The sequence below is a fragment of the Ochotona princeps genome, chromosome 16, assembly GCF_030435755.1.
Source record: "Ochotona princeps isolate mOchPri1 chromosome 16, mOchPri1.hap1, whole genome shotgun sequence".
NCBI lineage: Eukaryota > Metazoa > Chordata > Mammalia > Lagomorpha > Ochotonidae > Ochotona > Ochotona princeps.
This window is the reverse complement of record NC_080847.1, coordinates 13,431,048-13,457,117: the sequence shown is the minus strand read 5'-3', so window position 1 is coordinate 13,457,117 and position 26,070 is coordinate 13,431,048. Positions and strand designations below refer to the sequence as shown.

Here is a 26,070-nt window from a genome sequence, read left to right as displayed (position 1 = left end):
GGGCTCCCCTGCTCCATCCCTTCCCGTCCCCATGGCTCTGTCCGCCTGTTCTCAACTCTGAGCAGAGGTGCCAGGCACAGGAGGGCAGGGGAGCAAGTCCCAGGTGGTGACATCGGTTGATTTAGCACCTGCCACACGGTGGTGCTCCCAACACACCAGCCCCATCCTGCAGAGGAACCTGAAACTTGGCAAAGGGATACAGAGACAAGAGAGAGACCCCCCTAATGGTGAAAGGATTTTGATTCCTGGTGCAGACACAACCTCACTGGGCAGGCAACAGGTGAGTAATGGGAAGCAGGTGGCGGAGCGCTGCAGAGCTAACTCTGGAAAGAGTGGCTCAGGCACCTGGGACAGCATGTGCAAAGGCCCGGAGGTGAGAGCATGGCTAGAGCAGGCAGGGAGAGGAGTCGGGCGATTATGGGGCACCTGGGGCTGCTTGCAGCATGGCAGGGCATGCTTAGTCCCATGGAAAGGCAGCAGTGAGCACCTCCCACGCCCACCGCCAAGCCTGACGTGCCTGTCATTGCTTCTGCAGTCACAGAGCCTCTTCCTTCTAAAGAAAGGAATTCAGGTGTGCAGGATCTGCCTGTGGCCACCCTGTCCCTTTGAGAGGATAGCAGAGTGAAGCTTAGCCTGCCACCTGCTCTGACTCCGCTGACAGGCTGTTGCAGTGGGGATGTGGCTGCAGCATCTAAAACACATCATAGGGGAATGGGTGGAGATGACCTGTGCAAAACCAGAGGCAGATGAGGCTCCTGCATGCAGGCTGTGTGCAGAAGTGTGGGTTCCCAACTGGAGACTCTGAGGGGGCAGCATGAGATCAGGGTGACCTGGAGGGATAGCCCTTTCTGGGCCCCCAGCTGCTGCTCTGCCCCCTAGGCAAGCCGCTGGCAGTGTCCCTGTGCTGGGGACAGGCCTGCCTGGCTGGGGGCAGGATCCTGTCTAGTTTCTGGCAGTTTCTGCTGCTGGTAGGTTTGCCTGGGGAAGGGCCCCCTGTTCACAGCTGCCCAGTAGCCTGGGTCCCAGGTTTGATGCCCCTCCTGCTGGTGACCCTGTGCGGGTTCCTTATGGAGCACAGCAGCAGATCTGTCCAAGTTGTCTTCCCTGTCTCAGCTGGCTGGATCTCACAGCCAACTAGAGAACAAACAGCTCCCAGACCGGGTCCTACCAACTACATGGGGCGATCCTCCATGAATTGTTTGACCTTGTGTTGAGTGCTGTGGTACCTCTCACCCGCTCCCCCCACACCCTCCAAACGGGCAGAGGAGAGGGCTGTTAGAGGTCCAAACTCCACTGCCAGAGAGCAAGGAGGAGGTCACGATGACCAGTGCGTCCCTGCCCCACATCTCCATCTCTCCTGAGGAGCCGGGCACAGCCTCCTGGCACAGGTGCCCTGACTGCATGTGATGTGGGTACACATGCAGGCATGTGTGTGTCATGTACCTGTGTGTGAATGTGTGTTCGGGTGATGCAGGGTCTGTGAACTACAGCAAAGTGGGTGTTCAGCAAACATCCCACAACCTCGCTGCCACTCGTACCCCAAGTTTGGCACCAACACGCTCAGCATGGCACGTGGACTCTGTGGTCATGCATCCCCTTACTGCTTGGAGCCTGGAGCCTCAACCAGCTGGTTGGTGTTATGGGCACCTCCTTTGCAGTGTCACTGTGCTCTCCGGTGTTTGCCAAACCCCAGCGCGGTGAAGTGTTTGTCCATTGGTGGGCACTTGAGTCATTTCTCTCCTCCAGTGATTTGAAAAAGTGTTTCATATATTTGAAAGGCTGAGTGTGCGTTCCCCTCTGATGGTTCACTCCCCAAATTCCCTCAGTGCTGTGCGAGAAGAGCAGGCGGGAGGTGGAAATGCAATTCCAGGAACCCAGTGACCTGAGCTAGCACTCCTGCTACCCCAGGTCTGCATCAGCAGGAAACTAGGATTGGAATCAAACTCAGTCCTTCAGTGAGGGATGGCCGCACTGTGATCCTATCTGGCTTGCTCATGGTAGAACACAAAACCACCTGAAGGGTGTCAGTGTGAGCTTCGTCCTATTCGCATGGTCAGCTAAAAGCTCCAAAGGACAGAAAGGCACTTTGGTCTTGCTCAAAGGACCTCTGGGCAGAAGCAAGCATTTGGTATACTCTCCCAGAGACATGCCCTTTCCTCCAGCAGAGCAGTGACCCTGGCTGCCTGTTAGCCCATCTGACTGTCACTGCAGTGCCTGCCTTCAGGTGCTGGACTGCCTGCAGTCCAGACCCCAGATCCCTGCTGAGGCTCACTGTGAGGCAGCAGGGGCAGACTTAAGTGCTTGGGCCCTTGGTGCCCATGTGGGAGAGCTGGGTTGAGTCTGGGTTCCTGGCTTGGACCTGGCACAGCTGCGATTATTGCAGGCATGTGGGGAGTGAAGCCACAAATGGGAGGCCTTCTCTCATTCACTTTGCCTGATGCATCAAATCAGATGCATCAAATAAGTAGGAAAATAATTTTAAATATCAGAACCAGGAGTCTTCAGGACTTGGAATGTTCTGTGCACCAATACCACCCACAGGGACGCACCTGTTACAGCTGCATCCCAGCTCCAGCTCTGGCGAGCTGCTCTGTAGTACCCATCCTGCCCACTGCAATTCTGCTTAAAAGCACTGCCACCCTCTCACGCCCCTTGGCTCTGTGCCTCTGCCCTTAGTGTGGAGGGAATGCCTCTTCTGGGGTCCATGTCCTCGGGATCGCGACCGTACTCCCCAAACCAGACTTGGGGCATGGGATCTGCAGGCCCCTGTAGGCAGTGGGGTCATCCTGTAAAGCCCAGGACGAACGGGCATTGTACTCCCCATTGCTATGAACCCTCAGAGAGTTGGGGTGTCCCCTTGCACCTGACACCCGTTGATCCACTTGGTGCCCACACAGGACCTGTGAGACAGGTGGTGTTGTCAGTGTTCCTGTTTCTCAGACGGGAAAACTGAGGGTCAAGGGAGGCTAAGGCCTTGGCCCAGCTTACCTGGGTAGGAAGAAGTCACCAAACCGGTATTTGGACCCAGGCAGTCTGGCTCCAAAGGCTCAGCTGCTGCCACGGGGGACTGTTTGCACAGTGTAAATAGCCCTGCTTACGAGTGACACTGAAGTGGGTCTCTGCTTCTTTAAGTGAGCCACCCATGTCAAGTCAGGCTTTGTCCCCCAAGTTCCCTTGAGACGAAGAGGAGCCTGAAGGCCTTGGCAGGAGTGCGGAGCCCAGAAAACTAGCCACTCTTCCTGGTGCCCTTGCTCGAAGGCGGCTGATCTGGCCTGGCTTTCCATAACCCTCTCATCTCCTGCACCCAGGACCCCAGCTATCAGACTGTACTGCACAGTAGCCTAGGCTCATTCGCTCAAGGCCTGTGTGCCTTGGTGGCTTCCTTGAGTCAGGGAAAAGGCAGCAGCATTTGATGGGTTTTTGGAGAGGTAAATTCTCATACACAGAAAGCAGACAAGGGGAGGGGAGGCTGAGTGCAGGGACAGAGCCTAAGCGCTTCCTGCCCCTCCCCAGCAGGCACCCCAGCCTCTGGGGCGCCTCTGCGGGGAGTGAGGGGGGGCACACACTGGGCCTTTAAGTGGCTTATTATATGATGTCAGATCTCATCTGCTGGGAACAGTGCCGGGTGGGGCCTCTGTCCTGGGCAGCCCCAGTCAGCACGCACAGGTAGCCACCTGGCTCCTGAGAACAAAGCCGCCGCCACGGCTGCCTGCTCTGCACATTTCCGGAGTTTCTGGAACCAGTCTTTCCTTCACCCCCCCCCCACTTCCATGTGTCTCCACTGGACCACACACCACACTCAGAACTCAGTATTCATGCTGGAGAAAGGCCAGTTTGAAATTAGGGTGGGGGAGGAGCATGGGTCTCCCCACTTCCCAAAAGGGCTGCTGTTGGGAGATGACAAAGAGCAGCGATCCCATGGCTGAACCCAGGGCCATGCAGAGAACACAAGGGGGACCAGAGTCCGACCTGTGTGGTCTCTGCAGCCCCCAGAGTGTAGGGGTTTCAGCCTTCAGTAAACAAAAGCAGATCCCAGTGGGCTTGCAGGCTCTGCCCTCCCCCAGTGGAGCATCGGGGGCACCTGGTTTGTCCCTGACCTTGTGGAAAAAAAGCAAGCAGCCCAGCCCCCCTGCCAACAAAAGGATGGTGTGGGACCCAGTGCCAAGTGTGAAGGAGACCCTGGGCCTGACCTCACTCCTCTGCTGCTGTCCTCCCTGTTCCTGCCTGGCTGTCCCGCTCTAATCCACACCCTTCCTCTTTTGTTCTTGCTGGCTTATGCGCAGTCACTCCCTGCTAAGCTGTTACGGTCAGTTCAAACAGGTACCCTTGCCAGGTCCAGCTTGGGGCTGGAGGCCAGACAGTGTGGTCCTCTTGCCCTCTCTGGGACTCCACACCTCACTGGCTAGCTCTCTGCTGGCCTTGACATTGCAGAAGCACCTGTAGGTCCTGGCTGAGGTGAGCACCATCTCACATCCTCCCATAATCCCCCCTTCCCGAAAGCCCTTGATTGCCTTCTCAGCTGGGAAGAGATGGTTGTAAAATTGAGCCACTGGGATTTGAAGCTGTTCCAGCCTGGAGCCCACCCCCAGGCACACCGTTGAAATTGATCTGGGGTGGGTTCCAGATGTGCACCCCAGATTTTCAAAGCCTTGTGTGCAGCTGCCCCAGCTTCACTGTCAGGAGGTGTGTGGCTGTTGCAACAGGTAGAATGCACTTCAGGCTGTGGGAGGGGTCCCCTGCTCTCAACTTCTTTTCAGTTGCTTTTTTTTTTTTTTAAAGATTTATTTATTTTATTACAGTCAGATATACAGAGAGGAGGAGAGACAGAGAGGAAGATCTTCCGTCCAATGATTCACTCCCCAAGTGAGCCACAACGGCGCAACGGGCCGGTGCGCGCCGATCCGATGCCAAAAACCAGGAACCTCTTCCGGTGCAGGGTCCCAAAGCTTTGGGCCGTCCTCGACTGCTTTCCCAGGCCACAGGCAGGGAGCTGGATGGGAAGTGGAACTGCCAGGATTAGAACCGGCGTCCATATGGGATCCCGGCGCGTTCAAGACGAGGACTTTAGCTGCTAGGCCACGCCGCCGGGCCCTTCAGTTGCTTTTATATAGGGTCCTGCTCCAGACCCTCCTCTGTGACAGTGACTAATGAAGAGAAAAGGGAAAGTGGAAGTGACAGCACGTATTTAGGAAGCCCACTTGGTGTGTACATAACCAAAGCCAGCAGTGTTACCCTCGAATGACTTGGGCCCCTCTTGCTGACCGTTTGCTTGGTCTGCACCCTGCAACATGTCCCACCATGTGTGGGGAGTGTGTGCATTCATGTAGCTGTGTGTGCATGAGTCCCCGTGGTGTCACACTTAGGGGAGCATGCGGGTGTGGACAGGGACATGGGTCCTTGCCTGGGGACAGGTTGGCAACACCCAAGGGAGAGGTCCTGGGACTGCTGGGAAGGAGGGCGTTAATGCTGACATCATTGTGGAAAAGCATCCTTCTAGGGGGATATCTGTAGCCATTGTGAAGGTGCCCTACCCTTCCCCGGACAGGATCCCAGGGAGGGCTGTAGGTGGCGGGGCTCTGCCAGCAGGGCTGTGGCCTCTTGGTAAGGCACTCAGAAGTGCTGGTGCAGTTGGCACAGCTCCACGTGCGCATACACACACACACACCTGAGTCGCTGCCCACTTCTCTCCAAGGAACAGTGTGTGTGGGGTGGGGTGAAGGGCTGGAAAGGAGAGCAAGCCGCAGGTGTGCTGGCCAGCTCTGGTCCATGTCCCAGCCCTTTCTGCTGTACTGATGGCTGTCGTAGGCAGAGGCTGCCAGTGACGCAGGCTGCTCCCCACCCAGTGGGGCAGGAAAACCTGTGGCCTCCAGATTCATAGCATTTTAAAATGCCTTTTGATTACAAAATTATTGTGCTTAATAGAAAATTCAGAGACTGCAGAGGAATTGAAAAAAAGGGTAAAAATAAAAAAAATTCCTTGTTTTACCATCTGGCCTCAAACTTTCACATTAATCCTCTTAATTTGAAAACTGATAGGGCTATTTGGGCAAACTTCTCTCCCCTGCCTTTGTGTCATAGGATTTAAAGGAAAACAACATGAATGTAGTCATTCATACAATTTTATATCCTAAATGTTAATACTGCCTGTGTGTGTTTGCATTTTTCTACATTCTCTTTTATCAACAGTTTAGTAGTGGCGCAGTGTCCTGCCAGTAAGATAAATTATGATCGAAAGCTGCCTTCTAGATTTTTCTTCCATAGTCACCTAGGGACTGGAGAGAAAGGAAAGATGGCGGGGAGAAGCTTTGTCTGTCTAGGATTCTGAGATAAGCATCTCTAGGCCAGGCTGGTGATCAGATCTGTGTGCCCTTCTACCACTGACCTTCTCATCAGCGTGGAGGAACCTGCCGCTCCCCTCCCACCCACCCCAGCAGAGCAGAGCAGGAGGCATCCTAATGTGAAACAACACTGATTTTTCCATCAAAGGATCCAGAGACTTGAGTTAAAATCTAACCCCTGTAACCACCGCACAGAAAAGTCATTAGCCCGCTTCTTCAAACACAGCGCCCAGCAATGGCCCTGCTCCCGGCGCACTAGTGTCGGGGCCAGGGACTGCTTTTATCAAAGGATAACTTTGTTCAAGAGTGGTGGCAGGGCGGTGGTCAGGGCATGCATTCTCCACTTTGAATTATGCATTAACTAGCGCTGTGGCTTCGGCCTAGAGGAAAAAGCCCTCTTTATCAGCAGAGGGAACACACCTTGCTCCATACGGAAGCCATTTCAAGTCTGTCTTCATTAGCTTCAAGAAGTTTTCATGGTGGGCAGCCCAGGAAAAACGAATGGGCCGAAGCTCAGAGGGAAGGAGTGACGGAGGCCGCCAGGGCCTGGCTGCCATCCCCGACTCTGTTTTGATTTGCTAGAAGTTGTGGGCTCTGTGCCAGGGAGGAGTGTGAGGCCAGAGGATGGGAAAGCCTGTGGAGCTGGGATCCTGCCTCCCCCTTCCCTCCCCTGCAGCCAGTGGGGCCGGACAGCAGCTGAAGGACCACCTGATGACTGGCAGGCTGTGACCGAGCTTCCAGCACCAGGGATGACAAACTAGCAGGCAGGCTCTTCTTGCTGCTAGGTATTTCAGCATGGGGCTGGGATCCAGCTGAAAGGTGGGCTCTGCATTCCTCCAAGCCCTGCCAAGCGTGAGGCCCCTTCAGCCTCACACTGTGTGGTTCTTGCTCTGCTGCCAGCCAGCATTGCCCATGGGTGTTACCGCTGCCCACCCTCATCTTTGCTGAAGGCCCCTTCCCAGTCCAGTCCCTGCCCCTCACAGCCCCCAATCCTGGTCCACATCCCAGCTGCCGTACCAGCCCCAGCACTGCACCAAGGCAATCCAACCCCCTCAGCACCAGGGCCCTCACCATTCCCCGTTTCCTCTTCCTCCTGCTCAGAGCAGCTGGACTTGCCTGGGCACTTGGCATGCAGCAGCAGGCTCAGGCAGGAGTTCTTGGGTGTCCATTTCCTCTTTCATTCAGTCTCTCTCTGGGCGGTCTCTCCTCACCTCTGCCTGTGTTCATCCACACACTGTGCCATCTCCCTTGCATTCAGCAGCCCAAGTTCCCCCTAGAACCCTCCATAGCTGGCACCAACTCAGTGAGCTCTTTCCTGAAACCCTCAACAGCCTCCAGTCAACGCACTGTCCAGCAGTTACTTATCAGCTGCCTGCATTTTCTACAAATCTGTTTTCTGGGTAACAATGACAGGGACCAGCCTGAGACCTCTGGGTGCCCAAGCACCTATTCTCTGCTCAGATCAGGGTCTCCAGTGTTTGCTGAATGACTGTTGAAGCATGGCATAATTCTGCTACTGTTGTGCCAGAGGGAGGCTTAGTCTCTGGAACCCACATGGAGGCCAGTTCAGCCATATTGCTATTCAAGTTTTTTTGTTTTTGTGAAAATGGAGGTCTTTTTTTTTTTTTTTTTTTTTGAAAGGTAGAGAAAAAGACCGACCAAAATGTTCCATCTACTGGTTCGCCACCCCCCAGATGGCTGCAACAGGTGGGACTGGGCCAAGCAAAAGCCAGGAGCTTCTTGCAGATCTCCCATGAGGGTGAAGGGCTCAATCATTTGAGCCATCATCCGTTGCTTAGCCTTGGCTGCCCTCACCTTTACTGAAGGCAAAGGATTGAAAGTGGAGCAGCCAAGATTCTAACTGGTACCCATATAGAATGCTGACATTGCAAGTGTCTGTTTTACCTGTTATGCCACAATGCCAACCCCTTGGTATTCTCATTTTAAAGCAGCTGAGTATGGAACTAATTGTATTTGTAAATCCCCAGTGGTGAGCAGAGAAGACCTCCAGCTTTATCGAATCAGCCCCTTAAAGACTCCTCACTTGGGGCTGGCATTATAGTGTAGTGAATGAAGCAGTTGCTTGCAGTGCAGGCACCCCATTTGGGCATGCATTTGAGAACTGGCTGCTGTGGTCCACTTTGAATCCAGCTCCCAGCCCCAACCATTGTGACCCCTTGGGGAGTACACCAGTGGATGCACAACCTCTCTCCCCCTCTCTAACTCTGCCTTTCAAATACCTAAATAATTCTTTAAAAAATACTACTCCCTAGTCACCTCCTCCTTCAGAATGTAATGGGGTATCTCCAAGTGGCTACCAATTACAAGTGAACTCTTCCTGCCAGGCATAGAGCAGCCACACAGGGGGCTCCCACTCATCTGTCTGATGTCCCCAGGTCCCTGCCCTGGAGAGCAGATGAAGAGTTTGGCCTCCCTGGGAGAGCAAGTTAGGGGGCAGTGCCCACCAGCTGATATGGGCAGGGTGCTGCAGCCAGACCTGCTGCTGGGGAATTTGTAGCCCATTAGGTTTGTGCCCAGATGGTTCCCATCCTGGAGGGGGACAAGCAGACAGCCTGTGCAACACGGTAGGGGCCTTTGATGTCAGTGTGGCTCCCTAGCCAGTGCTGAGGGAAAGGGTCCTACCTGAGAGAAGGCAGGTTGTGCGTGCCACCTGTGGGCATGATTTTTGTTTTTGCTTTGTTTTTGCCTGACCTACAGAGTGTTTTTTCCCAGCATCTGAATTGGCTGCCAACTTGTAAAAAATCAGAGACTTTACATGACAGTCTAGATTTCTGGCTTCTGCAGAGGACAGAGCATCTGGCCAGGCAGAACACTCCCACCCTCCTTCCCCTAGCAGATCTGGGGCATTCCCTTTCCACCACACCCAGGCAACCCAGCTGCTGTGGGTTGCAAACCCCGGTGGCAGGTGAGATCAGATGGGTCCTCGAGCTCTGCATGCGGAGCAGGTGGCCCCGAACTCTGGGATGACATGACACCTTAGGGAGAGAAACACCATCCCACCCAACACCCACCCCTGAGTTTCATGGGCAGGCACAGGCAGATGGATGATGGCGTGCTCTAGGTGTAGGGAACCAGCAAGAACACTTTCCTGGGTACTCTAAGCTGATTTCTTCAGACTTCGTCATGGCCCCATATCTGGGATGATGTCACTGAGGCTGATGGCCACACAACTAGTGGCAGGACTGGCTGGCTGACTCCACAGGCTCGCTCTATGGTGGCGGTTCCTGCAGCGCTCTGGATGATCCCGAAAGTCAACATCCAGTCCTGCGTGGATTTTCAACTACACAGGTCTGAACCCTATTCAGTGATGATACCCTCCAGCCAAAGAGTGAAATTGATTTTATAATGCAAGACAGGAGTCTAGGGTGAGGGAGGGTGGGCGTGCTGAGTCCCCGATTTCTAACAGCGCCCTGAGGAGCAGCGCCCTAGTTGTGACTGAGTTCCTCGTTTGGGTTGAAGATAGCTCAGGTGGTTTAGATGATGCGTGAATTCCTTTTTTTTTTTTTTTTTTTTTTTTCCTTCTAAGGTGTAAAAACTCAGTGGCTTCAGCTGGGTCTGAATTCCACCCCCTCTCCCTGGGGCCACCACACTTCACCACCCTCCCGCTTAGCACAACCCTTGGAGACCTGGAAACTCCCGGAGGACTAGGTCAGCCGGGAATTTGGAAGGTCACGGAGGTGGCAACGTAGAGGTGCTAAAAGAGGGAGGAGGGATGGCTTGGGCTTTAAAGACACCGGAACCGCCAGAGGTTTCTGCAAGAGACCATTTGCAGCTTCTGCAAACAACCTCAAAGTCATCAGCGCCCCTCTGCGGAATTCCAGGCTGAGCTTGTCACAATTGTTAACACCTTCCACCAGCCTTTCTCCATTTCACAATTACTCTCCTCCGCTCCTCGTTCTTGCCAGCCGGAAGGTGCAGCTGCCTCGGTTTTGGGGAGCCCTCTGCGTTCAGCCATCCAACCCAGGGTGTGCACGAGGCGGGCCGACTTCTCCCCACTCGCCGGTTCTGCAGGGTGAGTAGGTGTCCTGACTAGAAAGCCGGGCGGGGACCAGAGACCCGCATTGTGGCAGCGCCTGGAGGTTCTCTAGGAAGTTAACGACCCTTCCAGGTCTCGGCTGCACACCATGACCGCCTCCCTTGGGCAGCTGGGGGAAACTGGTCGCGGAGAGAGCGCAGAGGCTGAGGGCCCTGGCGAACCCAAGGAGCCGCGTCCATGCGGGACCCCGCATCCCCGGCCGGGGCAGCTGCCTCCGACCGAGCCGGGCAAGGGGACGCTCCCTCATGGCCCTCCTACTCCTGTCAACTTTCCCGATCCCGGGGCCGGAGGAGTGCGCCTCTCCCAGCGGGAGCGCGCGCAGCACTTAAAGGCGGTTCCGCGGGGCCGGCGCGCGTCAGTCAGAGCGCGGCGGCGGCGAGGTCGGAGGAGAGGCATGGAGCCGCAGCGGGTTTGCTGAGCACCGGAGCGCGGGCAGCCGGCGGCACGGTGAGCGCGGGCCGGGCCCACCAGCCCCCTCGGAGGGGCGGTCGCGTGGGGTTGCGCAGAGGAGCCGGGCACACAGGCTCCAAGCGTGCCTCTTGGGGCCCTCCGGACATCCAGTGGCTACCCGCATTGCGGGCGCCGTGTCCGCTCGAAGGGAGCCAGCCGGGCGCTGTGGCAGCTCCGCCGTTTCCCAGCGGCGGTCCCTGCAGCCCCTTCCCCGCAGACCTCTCCTCTCTTTCTTCTTCCTCCATCGTCTCCTTCCTCCCTCGCGGCTCCTGTTTTGTGAATGAGTTAGGAAGCAGACGAATGTGCGGGAGCAGGAGGCTGCCTGAAATACCCCTCCCCCCGAAACCCCATTGCCCTCTAGGGGTTCGCCCCTGTCCCAGCACCCAGATAGCCGGCCTCCTGGTCCCTGCGGGTCAGTCTAGCCATGGCAGCACGTGGCAGCGAGGCTGCACTGTTCTTTCCTTGCCGGCTCAGAGGGGTGCAAGAGGAGAAGCCCCCACCTGGCTCACAAGTTTCCATCTCGGCGCGTGTGGGACCCGAGGTAGGGCACACCTGTCAGTAGGAGAGGAGTTGCACACCAGGTAGCCCCTCAAAGTTTTGGGAGTGGATAGGGAGGTAGGCACAAGTAACCTTGGCTGTAGGTTTTCTCCTTGGATCGCCTGGCAGCATGGTGTCGGGGAGCGTCCCCAACCTCTTGTTCTTGAACTCTCGGGTGCACCAGGCCGGGCCCTCTGGATCCCTTCTGAGCCAGGGCTTGTAGTGGGAGATGGCTCGGGGTATATAAGCACCTGCCAGACACCGCAAGCTTGGACCCCCTGCCTTCATCTAAACCAGACTGCGTGCCAGCGCCTGATAGCACGTAGGATATTCGGCTGCGGTACCTTCTGGGTTTCTCTGTGAAGAGGGGAACTGCCTTTAATTCTTGCCGGGAGAAGGTGGGGGGGGGGGGCAGACGACAACGGGAAAGCGCCTTTGTCTGCAGGCACACTTTGCCACGGTAGCTGGAGCCCTGGCCAGCCAAGCCTGGTCTGGTCCGCCTCTGACTCCGTGGGTTTTCCTTTCCTTTACCGGCTGGGGCGTGGGGAACTGGAACGTGGGTGTGGCCGGCGCAGTCTTCGCCAGGAGGCAAGACTCAAAACCCTGGGCCAGGGCTGGGGTAAGCGTGGCAAGTCCCTTGTCAAGCGGGACCTGCTGGGCACAGCCCTGGCTTTGGGGGCGGGGCCTCCAGCGTCCCGGAGGTTGCTGGGCAGCCCTGGGCATCCCAAGCCCCTTTCCAAAGCACGGGCGGCGGGTGTTTGTGTGGGTGTCCCGCAGAGGAAGCACGCCACGGGCTCCCCGGGACAGCGGGGCAGGGCACCTGGAGGCCGAGCTTCCCGGAGCGCCAGAGCTGTCAACAGCTTTTTCCGGACCAGGCTGCTAGTGCTTCCATCCAGGGCTAACTTGAGCAGTGACTGCGTTCTCAGCTATCCTGTGTGAGGAGATGTGCTTGCGCTTGGTGTGTAGCCTAGAGGTGCGTGAGGTGTATAGTCAGTCTGGAAGGGAGACAGCTTTGTCTTCAGAGCTGGGTGGAAACGGAGGCGGCCTGGGGGAGAATGGAGGGCAGGGAGCAGTGCTGCAAACCTCTCCCTGCTCTGCAAGGAAACCATAAGACTTAGCACTTGGGTAGTCCCCGGGGAGCTGATTGGTTTCCACTGACAAATCGCTCAGGGAAGACCTGCAAGCTGGAAACACCTTGTGCTAGTGGTGGGGAGGCCAGGTCGGGGAGAAGGGTTGCAGAGCCCACTCTCAAGCAGCTGCTGTTCTTGCTGCATCAGCTGTTCCTAATGGGGCAGATGGTAGTAGCTTGGCGTCCCAGACTGGCCAGGCAGGGGTCAATGCTGGAGAGTGCTCCAGGCACTAGGACCAGGCGGATGTATTTGGAAGCTGCTGCAGTGGCTGCTGTGGTTCCCACTAGTTCTCGGTGCAGTTCTCATTTCCTCCCCTGCCTGCCCTGCTTTTTCCCTCTGGCTTTCCCTTTCCCTTATGGCTTCTCACATAAATGAGGAAAAGGTGAGAAAGCAGAGATTGAGGGTAATGTTTCTCATGGATGTTTCCAGGAGAAAGGAAAGCAGGTGCTTTTGTCCCCCTGGCACCTTTTATGCCTCCCATTGTTTCTCTCTTCCTCCCCCATTTGCTTCGAGAGCCTTGCAGGTGGCTGTGCTGTACTGGCGTATGTCCTCTACTGGGTACAGTAAGTAGGTGATCTGAAGCCAGGGTTGCCACCTCACTGTGGCCTTTGGTTTTGCAATCATTAATGCTCTACCGTAAGTGCCGCCTTCTCGTATCACCTACTTAATCCTCAAAGAGGCTGTGAGGTTAGTTAGCAATCCATATTGTACAGATAAAGTCACTTAGGGGTAAGACAATGAGTGGCAGAGCCAGAACCTAGACCCCCATAGTCTGTTCTGGGTCTATAAAGTCTTGCCCAAGTTAAGAAAGTGGTAGTGGCTTACTAACAGGTGCTTTCCTGTCTGGGTTGGGCCTGGGTGATCTGCTCACATCCCAAATGAGTGAAAACACTGCCACCTGCCTGACTCCACCACTTCTACCTTTCTTTGCCAGATGCCAGTGCAGCTGACAACAGCCCTGCGCGTGGTGGGCACCAGCCTGTTTGCTCTGGCAGTGCTGGGTGGCATCCTAGCAGCCTATGTGACAGGCTACCAGTTCATCCACACAGAGAAGCACTACCTGTCCTTTGGCTTGTATGGTGCTATCCTGGGCCTGCACCTGCTCATCCAGAGCCTGTTTGCCTTCCTGGAGCACCGGCGCATGCGGCGGACAGGGCGCCCACTGAAGCTGCCGTCCTCACGGCGTTGTACCGTGGCCCTCTGCATTGCCGCCTACCAGGAGGATCCTGACTACTTGCGCAAGTGCCTGCGCTCAGCCCAGCGCATTGCCTTCCCTGACCTCAAGGTGGTCATGGTGGTGGATGGCAACCGCCAGGAGGATGCCTACATGCTGGACATTTTCCACGAGGTGCTGGGTGGCACAGAGCAAGCTGGCTTTTTTGTGTGGCGCAGCAACTTCCACGAGGCTGGTGAGGGCGAGACGGAGGCCAGCCTGCGGGAGGGCATAGAGCGAGTGCGGGCTGTCGTCCGGACCAGCACCTTCTCCTGCATCATGCAGAAGTGGGGAGGCAAGCGTGAGGTCATGTACACAGCCTTCAAGGCCCTTGGCGACTCGGTGGACTACATCCAGGTAAGGTACCGCCCTAGGAATATGTCAGCAGGGATGTCTCCAGTCAGCTGGAGTGTTCTCCTTCAGGCATTTGGGGGCCAGTCAGGATCCCCTGTTTGTTGCAATCCCCTACTCTATCCCTAAGGCTAAAAGGCCTAATGCTTTGAACAGCATTCCTGGTAGAAGTGTGGTCCCATTGTTCCTGAGAGCTGTGACAGAGCACAGTTCTGACAGGTTTGTCCGGATGTATGAGGAAGATGGTGCATGGCAGCCACTGCGTAACCAGGCGCTGTTGTAGACATTTCAGTGTCATTGAAATCTTCAATACTCCCAGGAGAGGGAGTGTGGGGGCTGGTATAGTGCATCAGGTTGAGCTGCTGCTCACAATGCCATATCCCAAACCAGGGTGCTGGTTCATGCTCTGGAGCTCTATTTGTGATGCAGTTCCTTGGGAAGGTAGCAAAGGGCCTGACCAGGACCGAGCTCCTGGCTTTGGCCTGGCTTACCTCCACTGGTGGGAAGTGAACCAGCAGATGATCTGTCTACCTTTGACTAAATAGTTTTTAAAGATTTATTTATTTTTATTACAAAGTCAGATATACAGAGAGGAAGATTTTCCATCTGATTCACTCTTCAAGTGGCTGCAACGGCTGATGCAGCACTGATCCAAAGCCAGGAGCCAGGAACTTCCTCCAGGTCTCCCACGCGGGTGGGTGCAGGGTCCCAAGGCTTTGGGCCGTCCTTGACTGTTTTCCCAGGCCGCAAGCAGGGAGCTGGATGGGAAGTGGAGCTGCCGGGATTAGAACTGGCGTCCATATGGGACCCCGGTGCATTCAGGGAGAGGACTTCAGCTGTTAGGCCACCGTGCCGGGCCCAACTAAGTAAATCTTTTTTTTTTTTTTTAAAGATTTATTTTATTTTTATTAGAAAGTCAGATATACTGAGAGGAGGAGAGACAGAGAGGAAGTGGAGCTGCCGGGATCAGAACCAGCGGCCATATGGGATCAAGGCGAGGACCTTAGCCACTAGGCCACGCTGGCCGAGCCCCAACTAAGTAAATCTTAAGAAATAGTCATGGAGTAATAACTTTTTGAAGCAGAGACACACACCTTTCATCAGGTGGTTCCCCCTCTAAATGGCTGCACTGAGGCAGGAAGCCTGGATTCCATATGCATCAAACACACAGGTGGCAGAGGTCCAAGTTCCTAGGCCATCTGCCCCCATTTTCTTAGGCACATTATCAGGATGCTGGATTAGAAGCAGAGCAGTTGAGACTTAGACTGGCAGATGTCAGATGCTGTTAGCTAGCCTCTGGGGATAGGAACTATGATGATGTCCACCAAGCAAGTGACAAAGCAGAGAGAGACCCAGTAACTTGTCTCATGTCACGGTGCTGGTAAGGTGCATCTGGAATTGGAGTCCAGCCTGTTTTCCATCCGCTGTGTAATGCTGTCACGCCATTAGCAACATGGGATGAATGTCTTCACAGGGTGTGAGGGGAAAAAAGAAATGCAGTATCTGGTTTAGGGCCAAAAGTGACACTCTAAAATGCCAAATTCATGTCTGAAGTGGTAGGTTGGTGTGGATGATCTTCAGAGTGCATTTTGTGGCAGCAGTAGCAGGGCTGGGATTCTGACACCAGCCTGGAAACTTGATTAGCTCTGCAATGTTCCATTTTCATGAAACAAAACCAGGGGTGAAGTGGGATGAAAGCTCACCAGTTTCAAGGGCATGTTGCTGGCCTAGTGGGTAAGACACCACTGGGGACACCTACTTCCACTGTCAGAGTACTTACTTTGAGTCCCCCATACACTTCTGATCCAGCTTCTGGCTACAGCATACCCTGGGTGACAACAGGACAGATGGTGGCGCAAGTGCATGAATACCTACCACTTCCATGAGACTTTGGTGCAGAGTTCCTGGCTCTGCCCTGGCTACCTTAGGCATTTAGGGAGTGAGCCAGCAAATGCAAGATCTCCCTGCCTAGTCGTGCAGTCTATCGGAGCCTGGATTTGATGCCTGGCTCTACTCCCAACTCGAGCTCTCTCGTAACATGCAGGTTGGGAGGCAGCAGTGACAGCTCAAGTGAGAGACTTGGGACTGGGTTTCTGGCTCTGGGATTAGGTCCCACTTGGGGGCCACTGTGGACATTTGGGGAGTTTGCTTTGTTACTTCCCATGAAATTTATCTATCTGAAAGGAACAGAATGAGAGTCCATCCACTGGCTCACTCACTAAATGGCTGCAACAGGGCTGGGCCATAATGAACTAGCAGCCAGGAACTCCAGCTGGTCCCCCACTTAAGGGGCAGGGTCCCAATTACATGGGCTAACTTTCTCTACCATTTTCAGTGCATTAGTAGGAAGCTGGATTGGAAGCCAAACATGGATTTGAACCAGCAATCTGAAGAGGATACTAGTTTCCCAAGCAGCAGCTTAACCACAATATTCAGTACTACTCAGAAACCTGAAATCCAGGATCCCATGAGCTTTGGTCCAGAATCTAGCATCCTCCCTGCTAGGGGTCGCGCCCATCTCTTGATAAATGCTTGGAAGCATGGTGGCCCTTTGTTCAACCGTGCTTCTGACTGTATGTTGAGTTTATCAGGTAAGCGTGACTCTAAGACTTCCAACTGCCTGCCAATAGCCCTGAATGGGGTCTCATGGGAGGGAACCTTGACCCAGTCACCAGCAGGGCTCTTGTTTAGCTATAGATTGCCCCACCACCCAAGGGAAAAGAGCTGAGCAGCTTGGGAAAGGGTCAGGGCAGGAAGTGGAAAGGAGACCAGCAACACTAGGAAGCCTGGCTTGTAGGTGGGAGAGGCTCTGAGTCCAACCTGGTGCCAATAAGCTGTACCTGATTCCCACTTAAGTCTCCTGCTGCTTGTCTGTGGCTGACCCATCTTCCAGCTTGCAGAAAACTGGGAGGGTTTGGGATGTTGGAGGTAGCCTCCTTCCTGAGGACTGATGGGCTCTGTTAGCAACTTTAGTGAGAGGACTGGAGGCTTTTGGTTCATCTGGATGCTGTCCTGTGTCGTGAGAATAGTAACAGTGGGGTTCGTACAGACCAGTTCCCTTGCTTTTGGTTATCTGAACTCTTTGTACCACTTCAGTACTTTTGTAGAAGACACAAGGTGACAGCCTGTAGGGGAAATACATTTCATAGCCCATGTTCAACTAATAATGTGCCCATCTAGTAGACAACAAGCCTCCCAAAGAAAGGAGATGGCTAGCATTTATCTAGGATCAGACTGAGGCAGGCACTCCCAGTTCCCATACCCACTGAAGGTACATAACTGGGCAAGAACAATCTTGGGTCCTACTGTGCTATAGCCTGAGACTTAGTCCCTGTGCTGAACACCAAATGCCTGCAGTCATGTTGAGTGGTCTCCAGAGACTCCCACAAGTAGGTAGGTACAGAGCCTCACCACTGGGGCTGTACAGTGTTCTAGAGGCCAGAGGTTGCAGATAGGAACCCTGTGTTCAGCAATTCTATGGGATAGTCTTAGGCCAGGAGCCCAACAGGAGCCGTTTCTTGGGCTCCAGAGAAATGCACACTGGCTGTGTTCTAGCCATTGTGCCCATCATCTCATCTCTGTGGTCTGTTCCTCCTTTCTGCCCAGGGACCCAGGAGATGTACACGAAGACCGTTCTCTGCCCTTCCCAGGCCCAGCCCTTGGGTCTTCCAGGCTTCTCTCAGCCTTGTGACTATCCAACCTGGTTCCTGAACTTTCCTTCTCTTCACTTTTCTTTTTTCCTTTCATCCCTTCAGTTTGGCACAGATTGCTTTGCTGGAGTTCAGTCATGTGAAGAGGGAGTTGGTCCCCGATGCAGAGTGGCCCTGTGGGTGTTTGTGGGTATGCACGTAGGCTTGTGGTTCAAGTGGGCTGACACTATGCTTGTTCCCTTTGCAGGTGTGCGATTCTGACACCGTGCTGGACCCAGCCTGTACCTTTGAGATGCTGAGAGTTCTGGAGGAAGACCCCCAAGTAGGGGGAGTCGGGGGAGATGTCCAAGTAAGAAATGACCAGCGATTCCTGGGTGGGTGGGTGCACATGTGTCCAAGTAAGAACTTACCAGTGATTCCTGGGTGGGTGCACATTTCGTTTGCTAACCCAGCAGGATGTCCAAGATGGTTCCCTTTTGACAGGGCTCACCTCACTAGCTACCCAGCTCCTTTACTGCTCTTTCTCATATCAAGGGGAGAGTCTTAGCAGGTACAAGGAGTCAGTACTTTAGGGAGAAACATCGTGTTCGGAGGCCACATATCCTTTTTGGTTGGCAATGTGGTAAGTCACTCCACAGGTAGATCTTTGGGAAGTCCTAGCTCTGAGGGCACTTAAGCTGCAGAGCTCTGGAGAATCTCCTCTCTCAGAGGACAGTGCAGGTAGCATACTGTGGTAGCTTCCCAGTCACGGAAGTTAGGACAGGTGGCTAGGATAAGTTTTGCCTTTACAGATAACACACAAATATGTATACATTTATGTATATTATATGCATAAATATGTATATATGTGTGCATATAGTTCATTTAAGGCAAAATTGAGAGGGAGAGAAAGATACCTTCCCGTCTGTCTTGGCTCACTCCTCATATGGCCACAATAGCTGGAGCTAGGCTGCTCTGAAGCCGAGAGCTTCGTCCAAGACTATCACAAGTGTGCAAGGGTCCAAACACTTGGGCTATCCTTCACTACTTTCCCAGGTATATTAAAAGGGAGTTAGATCGAAAGTGACAAAACAGAATTCGAACTGGCACCCATATGGGAAGCCAGTGCCACAGGCGGCGGCTGTACCCACTGTACCACAGCATGGGACCTGGGTTTTAACCACTGCAGCAGCTTAGCAAAATGAATACAGCTGACAGAAGCAGATGGACCCGATATCAGACAGTGAGTGGGTATGGTTGGCTGCACTACTCAGGTTTCCCATGTCTAGCAGGGTTAGAAACAATGGCCAAGAACATAGCAAAACAGGCCACAGGGCCTGGGCAGGGAGGCCTTATGTTCTCTGGGGCCTGTCTCCTCTGGGGCTTGCTGTGAGGATGCCCAGCATCTCCTTTCCTTTGCAGATCCTCAACAAATATGATTCATGGATCTCATTCCTAAGCAGTGTGCGGTACTGGATGGCCTTCAACGTGGAACGTGCCTGCCAGTCCTACTTTGGCTGTGTGCAGTGTATCAGCGGGCCTTTGGGGATGTATCGCAACAGTCTCCTCCAGCAATTTCTGGAGGACTGGTACCATCAGAAGTTCCTAGGCAGCAAGTGCAGCTTTGGGGATGATAGACACCTCACCAACAGAGTCCTGAGCCTTGGTTACCGAACTAAGTACACAGCCCGCTCCAGGTGCCTCACAGAGACACCCACCAAATACCTCCGGTGGCTCAATCAGCAGACCCGCTGGAGCAAGTCTTACTTCCGCGAGTGGCTCTACAACTCCCTGTGGTTCCATAAGCACCACCTCTGGATGACCTATGAATCAGTGGTCACAGGCTTCTTCCCCTTCTTCCTCATTGCCACAGTCATACAGCTCTTTTACCGTGGTCGTATCTGGAACATTCTCCTCTTCCTGCTGACTGTGCAGCTGGTGGGCATTATCAAGGCTACCTACGCCTGCTTTCTTCGGGGCAATGCAGAGATGATCTTCATGTCTCTGTACTCCCTTCTCTATATGTCCAGCCTCCTGCCTGCAAAGATCTTTGCCATTGCTACCATCAACAAGTCTGGCTGGGGAACTTCAGGACGAAAAACCATTGTGGTCAACTTCATTGGCCTGATTCCTGTATCCATCTGGGTGGCAGTTCTTCTGGGGGGACTGGCCTACACAGCTTACTGCCAGGACCTGTTCAGCGAGACAGAGTTAGCCTTCCTTGTCTCTGGAGCCATCCTCTATGGCTGCTACTGGGTAGCCCTCCTCATGCTGTACCTGGCCATCATTGCCCGGCGATGTGGGAAGAAGCCGGAACAGTACAGCTTGGCCTTTGCTGAGGTGTGATACAGCCACCCGCAAGCAGAGTGGGAAAAGTGCAATGGGTAAGGGAGGGAAAGGGACTGGAAGAGATGGGAGGGGGGAAGGGAGGAGGGAGTGCTGTGTTTTAGTTTCTTAGGGGTCCAAAGGACAACTCTGAATTGCAAAAAAAACAAAAACAAAAAACCTGGTCTGGTCTGAGCAGCCGTGCTTCAAAAAGCAACACCCTGCTCGGGCTCAGGACCAAGTGGTCATATATTTATATTAAAGGCTGCCTGTGTGCTTGCCTCTGCACACAGGCAGTGGCCTCTGGGAGAGATTCCACCCCAGTGGGACTTACAGGGATGTAGAAGTGGGCTAAAACAAATGCCATGTTCCATTCAGTGGCCACTTGTTATGGTTAAGTTAGCAATGACATCCTTTGCAGCAGGCTCTTCTATCCCGTCTGAATTCAACCAGGGGTGCTGGGACACTCTCTCCTCAGGGAACTTGGCTTGCTGTCTCCTTCCTCCCCAACCCCCCCAGCAGACATCAATGCAATACGACTGTGCTTCAGACACAAGGCCAGAAGCCTGATCTGCGGGCACCAGAAAACAGGGTCCAGGAATGGTGCTTTACGGGACACCCTACTCCACACCTCAGCATCCCTGGGATCAACCAGACCAGCTGGGAATTAGCATCAACCTGCTTTTAAAAGGTGTGGAGGAAAAAGGAAAGTTTGCAAGAAGGAACAAAGACCAGTGATGCTAAAGACAACCAATGACTGTGGAGGCCTTAGGCTGAATGTGTTTTACCTGTACATTGCTCATACTTTCTAGATCAGTTCTTAGCTTACCTGTGATTTCTGCTTGGGACAGCCATCTACCAGGAGATTCACCCCCAACCTGGACAGAAAAGTGAGGCTTTGCTATTTGAACCCATGAATACTTGGGATCACATCTGTTAAATTCAGCTCTAAGACACTCTCCTCACTTTCTTTAAAGGTATATTTTGGGGTATAACTGCAGCCAACCCTTCTGCCCTCATCATGTGCCAAGTTTTTCAAGCTGGCGATGAGGGCAGAGCCTGGGCTCCCAGGACCGCTGCCACAGGCAAGTCTGGGCTCAGCACACAGGGAGAACTATCAGGAGCCTCTGCTCAAGGGGGTACAGTACTGGAACTGCTTGGACTAACTCCTTGGCAGCTGGTGAGCATGGGTGACTTACACATTGCTGTCCATGACAATCGCCTTCAACAGAAAGTTTCTGCATTGCCAAAACGAACCTCAGATCCAACTGTACGTGTGAGGCTATTCCCTAGGGCATCAGGGACTCGGTCAGGTACAGACCATTATTACTGCACTTGTTTCTGTGCAGAAGCCCATACCAGGAGATGGTATGGCTGCTACATCCTAAATGTCTTGCTTTCTCTTTACCTTAAGGTTGTTTGATGATTTTCCTCTGCTGCTTTAGAGACAGGAAGCCATTTTCCAGTGATTTGAAATCCATAGAATGTTCTTGGGCTTTTGGGTTTGAAACCTGGGATCCTGACTAAACCTCTGACTTACAGGTTTCTTCCTTATTCTCCCCCAAACCTCCATTTTCAGAGTGGACTAACCTTCTGAATCAGCACTAAGGTGTACAGTAGTTAGGGAGCAAGTCTCAAGCTCACTCACATGCTTCCTACAGAAGAACGGAATGTGCTCTGAGCCAGGCCAATCCTGGTGCTTTCCAAACTCAAGGATTTCCCTGGCGTAGATGACAGCTGCCAGTTCACAAAGGCCTCGAGTTACTGATAAGCCTGAGGTCAGGCCCTATCCATGAAGGCTGGGAAGCAACAGGCATTTGCACATGGTAGTTGTTCCAGGCTCTTCTGTGTTTCTGTTGGCCAAGAAGCACACTATTTTGAGCACTACAATGGAGGAAAACCGGCCCACCAACTGCAGAACGCAAACTTCTCTAAGGGCTTTTCTTCAGCTTTGACTAGAAGGTGCTGGACTCTGGAAAATGCCTGGCTGTCCTACTTGTCAATTCTGCCCTGCACTGGTCAGCTTTCCTCAGACCAGAAACAGGATAGAAAGTGAGCTCACAACGTTTGACCTCGACTGGTTTTTCTAAGTTATTTTGTATGCTTTTCAGCAAAACCAAACTGGGTCTTCAGCTTTATCCCCATTTCTGGCAAGGGAGGAGCCTTTATATAATGACACATTTTGGTTTTTTGTCACTGAGAATTTTAACCCTCTTTTGTATTTCTATGGTATTTTGTAAGCATATTTATTTTTACTTTTTTTTTTTTACTTTTTAAGTGAAGTTTTTATAATGCACCTATTTGTCAAAAATAAAGATTCTCACATAAGGCTGTATTTCTGAACTACTTCCTTTTTGCACATAATAAAAACTAGCTGCCTATTCCAGTAGCAAAAGGCCCAAGGCAGAAACAGTTTGCCAGAAAATTTAAAGTAGGATAAGTTTTCACAGCTGCCTCTGGACAAGGGCTCCAGTTAAATACCTTGTGAGATGCACGAACCCCTTCCTAAAGCAAAACACCAAAACTTGCTTCCTCCATGAGCGAAAGCATTTTTTAGCTGGCAGATAGTGCAGGGTTGTGGCCAAGCTGAAACAGAAGCAGAGGGTAAACTTCCTTCCCTGCCTAACAGGTAATAAAACATAAATGACCTCAGCAACCCTCTCATCCCATTTATTAAAGAAACAGTAAGAAAAGATAACAATGCAGGAAAACACCAACCCTCCTTTCATGTCAGGCTGAAAGAACCACTGATTTCTCCCCTTCATCCCCCACCCCACCCCAATTCCCTTAAACATCAAAATTTGAGGTTCACTGATTGTATGTACCAGTGGTAAGGGAGCTGGCTGAGCAGAGGAGTCTTGTCAGGCCACCTCTAAGCCCAGTCAAGCAGAAGTCGTATTTGGTGGTCTTTTTTGAAGTAGCTGTCCACCTCCCTGTTCTGTGTGTGAGGCCCCCAGGGAAAAGTATGGCAGTAGAGGATGCCCAGGTCTGAGCTAAGCATGGTCTGTTCACCAGTGCAACACTTCTGGGGAGCAGTGATGAGCAGGAACTATGTGTGAATTGGGACCTATGGGCAAAGTATCCCTGAGGAAAAGTCCACAAGAACAAGAAACTTGTAAGAAACACAGGGCAGAAAGCTGTGGGACAAAAGCACAGCTGGCTTCTGGAAAGCTGGCGATCTCTTCAAGGCTGGGATGTTCCTCCTGCTGGAATCTATGTCCCACAAATAACATTTTCACCTCCAGTTAAGAAAAAACTGGCTTACCAGATCTCGAGCCCCAGCTGTGTTTTTCAGACAGTAGTCCATACATACCCTCTCACCTAAGACACAGTTCCTATCCAGAACCACAGTGCCTTGAAACGAAGGTGGTCCTGCAGGGAAAGCAGTGTTTAAGGGGGTAACATTCCATTTGGGTACACTGCAGCCATTGGACCCCCTGGTCTAGGGAAAGCAGCTGGATTTGAACCAGGGAGGCTCCCCACTCTTGGAAAGGGAACCAAGCTCTTGCTCACAGGGCCATTCATCCTTGGAAAAGAAGCTGAGTTGAGACCCAAGGTCCCGGCTGGTCTTGTGAAAGGAGCAGGGCTGATACCCATAGGGCCTGCTGGAGAAGAGCCCAAGTGCCCAGTAGTTGACCTGGGGAAAGCAATCTGACCAGGGCCTAACGGACCACTAGACCTTGGGAAAGTAGATGAACTTGGACCTTGAAGTCCAGTGGCTCTTGGGAAGTTTGCTGGGTTGGGGCCCAGTGGCCCAGAGGCTCTCGGGAAAACTGCTGAAGTTGAGCCCTGGAGACCAGCTGACCTTTGGAAGGTGGCTGGGTTTGAAGCCAGTGAGCCAGACGCATGAGAAAATGGAGTTGGGTTCATTCCCCCTGAACCTGGCCCCCTTGGAAAAGGACTGACATTTACACCCATTGGACCACCTGACCTTGAGAAATGAGCTGGATTAGGGCCTATGGGGCCAGGAACCCTTGACATAGGTGATGGATTTGGCCCTGGAAGGCCAATTCCTCGAGAGCCAGGACCTGTGTTTGGACCTATAGGACCAGGAACTCTTGCAATGGAGGAAGGGTTTGTGCCCATGTTTCCAGAAGCCTGGGACAAAGAAGCTGAATTTGCTCCTAAAAGACCTGCTGCTCTCAGAATGGGGGCAAGATCTAGTCCTTGAGGTCCAGTCATTCTCAAATTAAGACCAGATCCAGTACCTAAGAGGCCACTGGCTCTGGCATCCAGATTAGGGCCTGGAACCAAGCCACCTGCTGCTCTTGGGTTGGGCCCAAGTCCTGGACCCAGGCCACCTGCTGCTCTTGGGTTAGGCCCGAGGCCTGGGCCTGCACCTGGGAACATACCTGACCTAGGAGCAGCATTTGTACCCAGAAAGCCTGATCTCAGATTTGGATTTGGCCCAGGACCCAGACCAACTGGCCTTGGATTGGTGGGAGGGACATTCCCAGAGGATAAGATACCTGCTCTCAGGTTGGGTCCAGATCCAGGGCCCATGGGACCACCACTTCTGGGGTCAGGACCGGCTCCCATTAGGCCACCTACTCTCGGGTTGGCCATAGGACCTGGCCCTGGGAGATTCCCTAGCCTGGGGTTAGGCAAAGGTCCAGGGCCTGCAAGGGGCCCTGAGCCTGGAAGAGATCCTGTTCTAGAATTGAGGCCTGGGCCCAACAGGCCACCTGGCCTTGGGAAAGAAACTGTGCCTGTGCCAGTGGGATTCATCCCTCTTGGAAAAGCCGCCATGCTTGGGTCTCGAGCACCTGCAGGAAAAGGTGCTGGATTTGAAGCCAATGAGCTTGATGAGGCTGGAAAAGAAGATGGGTTCCTTGGAAATGGGGCCATATTTCCACCAAGAGAACTGGCCGCCATAAGGAAAGGATCTGAGTTCATGCCCAACGGGTGGCCTGTGTTCAGAGCAGGACCCCCTTGCGGTCCAAAGGAGCTGTCAAGCCGTCCTCGAGGTGGCAGTGGAGCACGAGTCCACGGAGTCGGCCGCTCTCTGGGGAAAATCCGAGGTTCTTTCATACTTTCTTGGGGACGTTGGTGATAATGGGCTTAGGGCGGGTTTTGAAAAGGATCTTGTTTTTGATGAGTGCTGTCACCAGGTACCGAGTGCCAGTCTCGCCGCCAAGCTCATCACAGTCCTGCTCCCCTGGAGTGTGTTTGACAAGGACTGCAAAAGGTTTCTCGAGGTGGATGATTTTCCCATACAGGATATGATGCCCCACGATCAGCACAGGGGTTCCCTTTGGCAGAACAAGAATGAAACACCTGAGGTTCAGGACAAGGTCACACCCCCAGGTGCCTTCCAAAGCTGTACATGCAGGCAGTGCTAGCACCTCTACTCCTCGCCGGTCTGGCTCTGTCACCGCTGAGCGGTCACACTGGACCACCCACCCTTTACATCCTTTGTAAACCCACGTTAACAGAATTTCCACTTTCAGAAATGTGACCTTTCCCAGTTCCCCAAAGCTGAATTTCCCTACTACCACAGAGGCGGAGGAGAACAAGCGGAGATTCAAACCCGAGGGCAGTCCTCTAAGTCCTGGGAGCACCACCGCGGTGTACCTCGCTTTCCTGAGGCGTCAGGCGGGAAAGAAAAGCCCCCTCACCTCAGTGGTGTAATGTAGGTCTCCCAGGAGGTTTCCAGCTAATCCAGTGCTGTAGCGAGCCTCGATCTCCCCCTGTAGCTCCATCAGCACCCATTCTGCCAGGCCTCCAGCCCCCGCACTGCAAGCAAAGGGCTGGCGGTTACAATATTTTTGAGGGGTGAAGGATGAGCAGGGTCCTACACCACCAAAGCCCAAAAGAGCTTTGTTTTGAGTGTTAAGTTCTTGGAAAGATGGGAAGTGCTAGGCACCAAACTAGAGTTCAAACTGCGTGCACATACACCTGATGACCCTGATTCCTTCAGAAGACTGTCAGATCAGTACAGCCCAACACTATAGAATTTTCACTACATAAAATTTGAAACGCTTTCACTCACCTGGAAACAACAATCTGCACCATGAGCCTTCTGTCTTTCAAACAACTG

The 26,070-nt window shown here is 53.3% G+C and overlaps 4 protein-coding genes across 11 annotated transcripts in view; 2 read left to right on the top strand and 2 right to left on the bottom strand.

Annotated features, from left to right (window-relative positions):
- TANGO6 (transport and golgi organization 6 homolog) overlaps window positions 1-13,540 on the top strand; it is a 189,492-nt gene extending 175,952 nt beyond the window's left edge. Inside the window, exon 20 of one of the 4 annotated variants that reach the window (XR_009246848.1) lies at window positions 9,886-9,924. The gene's annotated coding sequence lies outside the window, so the exon portion shown is untranslated. Of the gene's footprint in view, window positions 1-8,864; window positions 8,892-9,885; window positions 9,993-13,446 lie in introns of those variants that run through there. The other 3 variants (XR_009246849.1, XM_058675022.1, XM_058675019.1) reach the window with 3 other exon arrangements.
- Window positions 1-22,176, top strand: part of HAS3 (hyaluronan synthase 3) — a 25,989-nt gene extending 3,813 nt beyond the window's left edge. For 2 of the 5 annotated variants that reach the window (XM_058675029.1, XM_058675028.1), the window contains exons 2-4: window positions 13,447-14,082; window positions 17,974-18,075; window positions 19,128-22,176. In XM_058675029.1, coding sequence (XP_058531012.1) covers window positions 13,447-14,082; window positions 17,974-18,075; window positions 19,128-20,051 — 1,662 coding nt within the window. In that variant the 3' untranslated portion in view covers window positions 20,052-22,176. Of the gene's footprint in view, window positions 1-9,561; window positions 9,648-9,885; window positions 10,008-10,216; window positions 10,372-10,570; window positions 10,843-11,816; window positions 12,002-12,161; window positions 12,356-13,446; window positions 14,083-17,973; window positions 18,076-19,127 lie in introns of those variants that run through there. The other 3 variants (XM_058675026.1, XM_058675027.1, XM_004583977.3) reach the window with 3 other exon arrangements.
- On the bottom strand, window positions 22,165-25,061 carry DERPC (DERPC proline and glycine rich nuclear protein). The gene is made up of 2 exons (XM_058675041.1): window positions 24,332-25,061; window positions 22,165-24,289 (listed from the first exon to the last, which is right to left on the bottom strand). Exons 1-2 carry the CDS (start codon window positions 25,059-25,061, stop codon window positions 23,421-23,423), a joined length of 1,599 nt encoding a protein of 532 aa, XP_058531024.1. The 3' UTR covers window positions 22,165-23,420.
- On the bottom strand, window positions 25,058-26,070 carry CHTF8 (chromosome transmission fidelity factor 8). The gene is made up of 3 exons (XM_012926685.3): window positions 26,023-26,070; window positions 25,649-25,766; window positions 25,058-25,282 (listed from the first exon to the last, which is right to left on the bottom strand). The coding sequence occupies exons 1-3, from the start codon at window positions 26,043-26,045 to the stop codon at window positions 25,058-25,060; spliced, it is 366 nt and encodes a 121-aa protein (XP_012782139.1). The 5' UTR covers window positions 26,046-26,070.

Bases quoted from the DNA above. Each gene is read 5' to 3' on its own strand.
- DERPC (XM_058675041.1), bottom strand. From the start codon at position 25,061: ATGAAAGAACCTCGGATTTTCCCCAGAGAGCGGCCGACTCCGTGGACT. The intron at 24,290-24,331 runs GTGGCCTGGGTC...CAAGAGCAGCAG, and splicing joins GCCTAACCCAAGAGCAGCAG to GTGGCTTGGTTCCAGGCCCT.
- CHTF8 (XM_012926685.3), bottom strand. From the start codon at position 26,045: ATGGTGCAGATTGTTGTTTCCAG. The intron at 25,767-26,022 runs GTGAGTGAAAGC...CTTTGCTTGCAG, and splicing joins GTGCAGATTGTTGTTTCCAG to TGCGGGGGCTGGAGGCCTGG. The intron at 25,283-25,648 runs GTGAGGGGGCTT...GTTCTGCCAAAG, and splicing joins ACCTACATTACACCACTGAG to GGAACCCCTGTGCTGATCGT.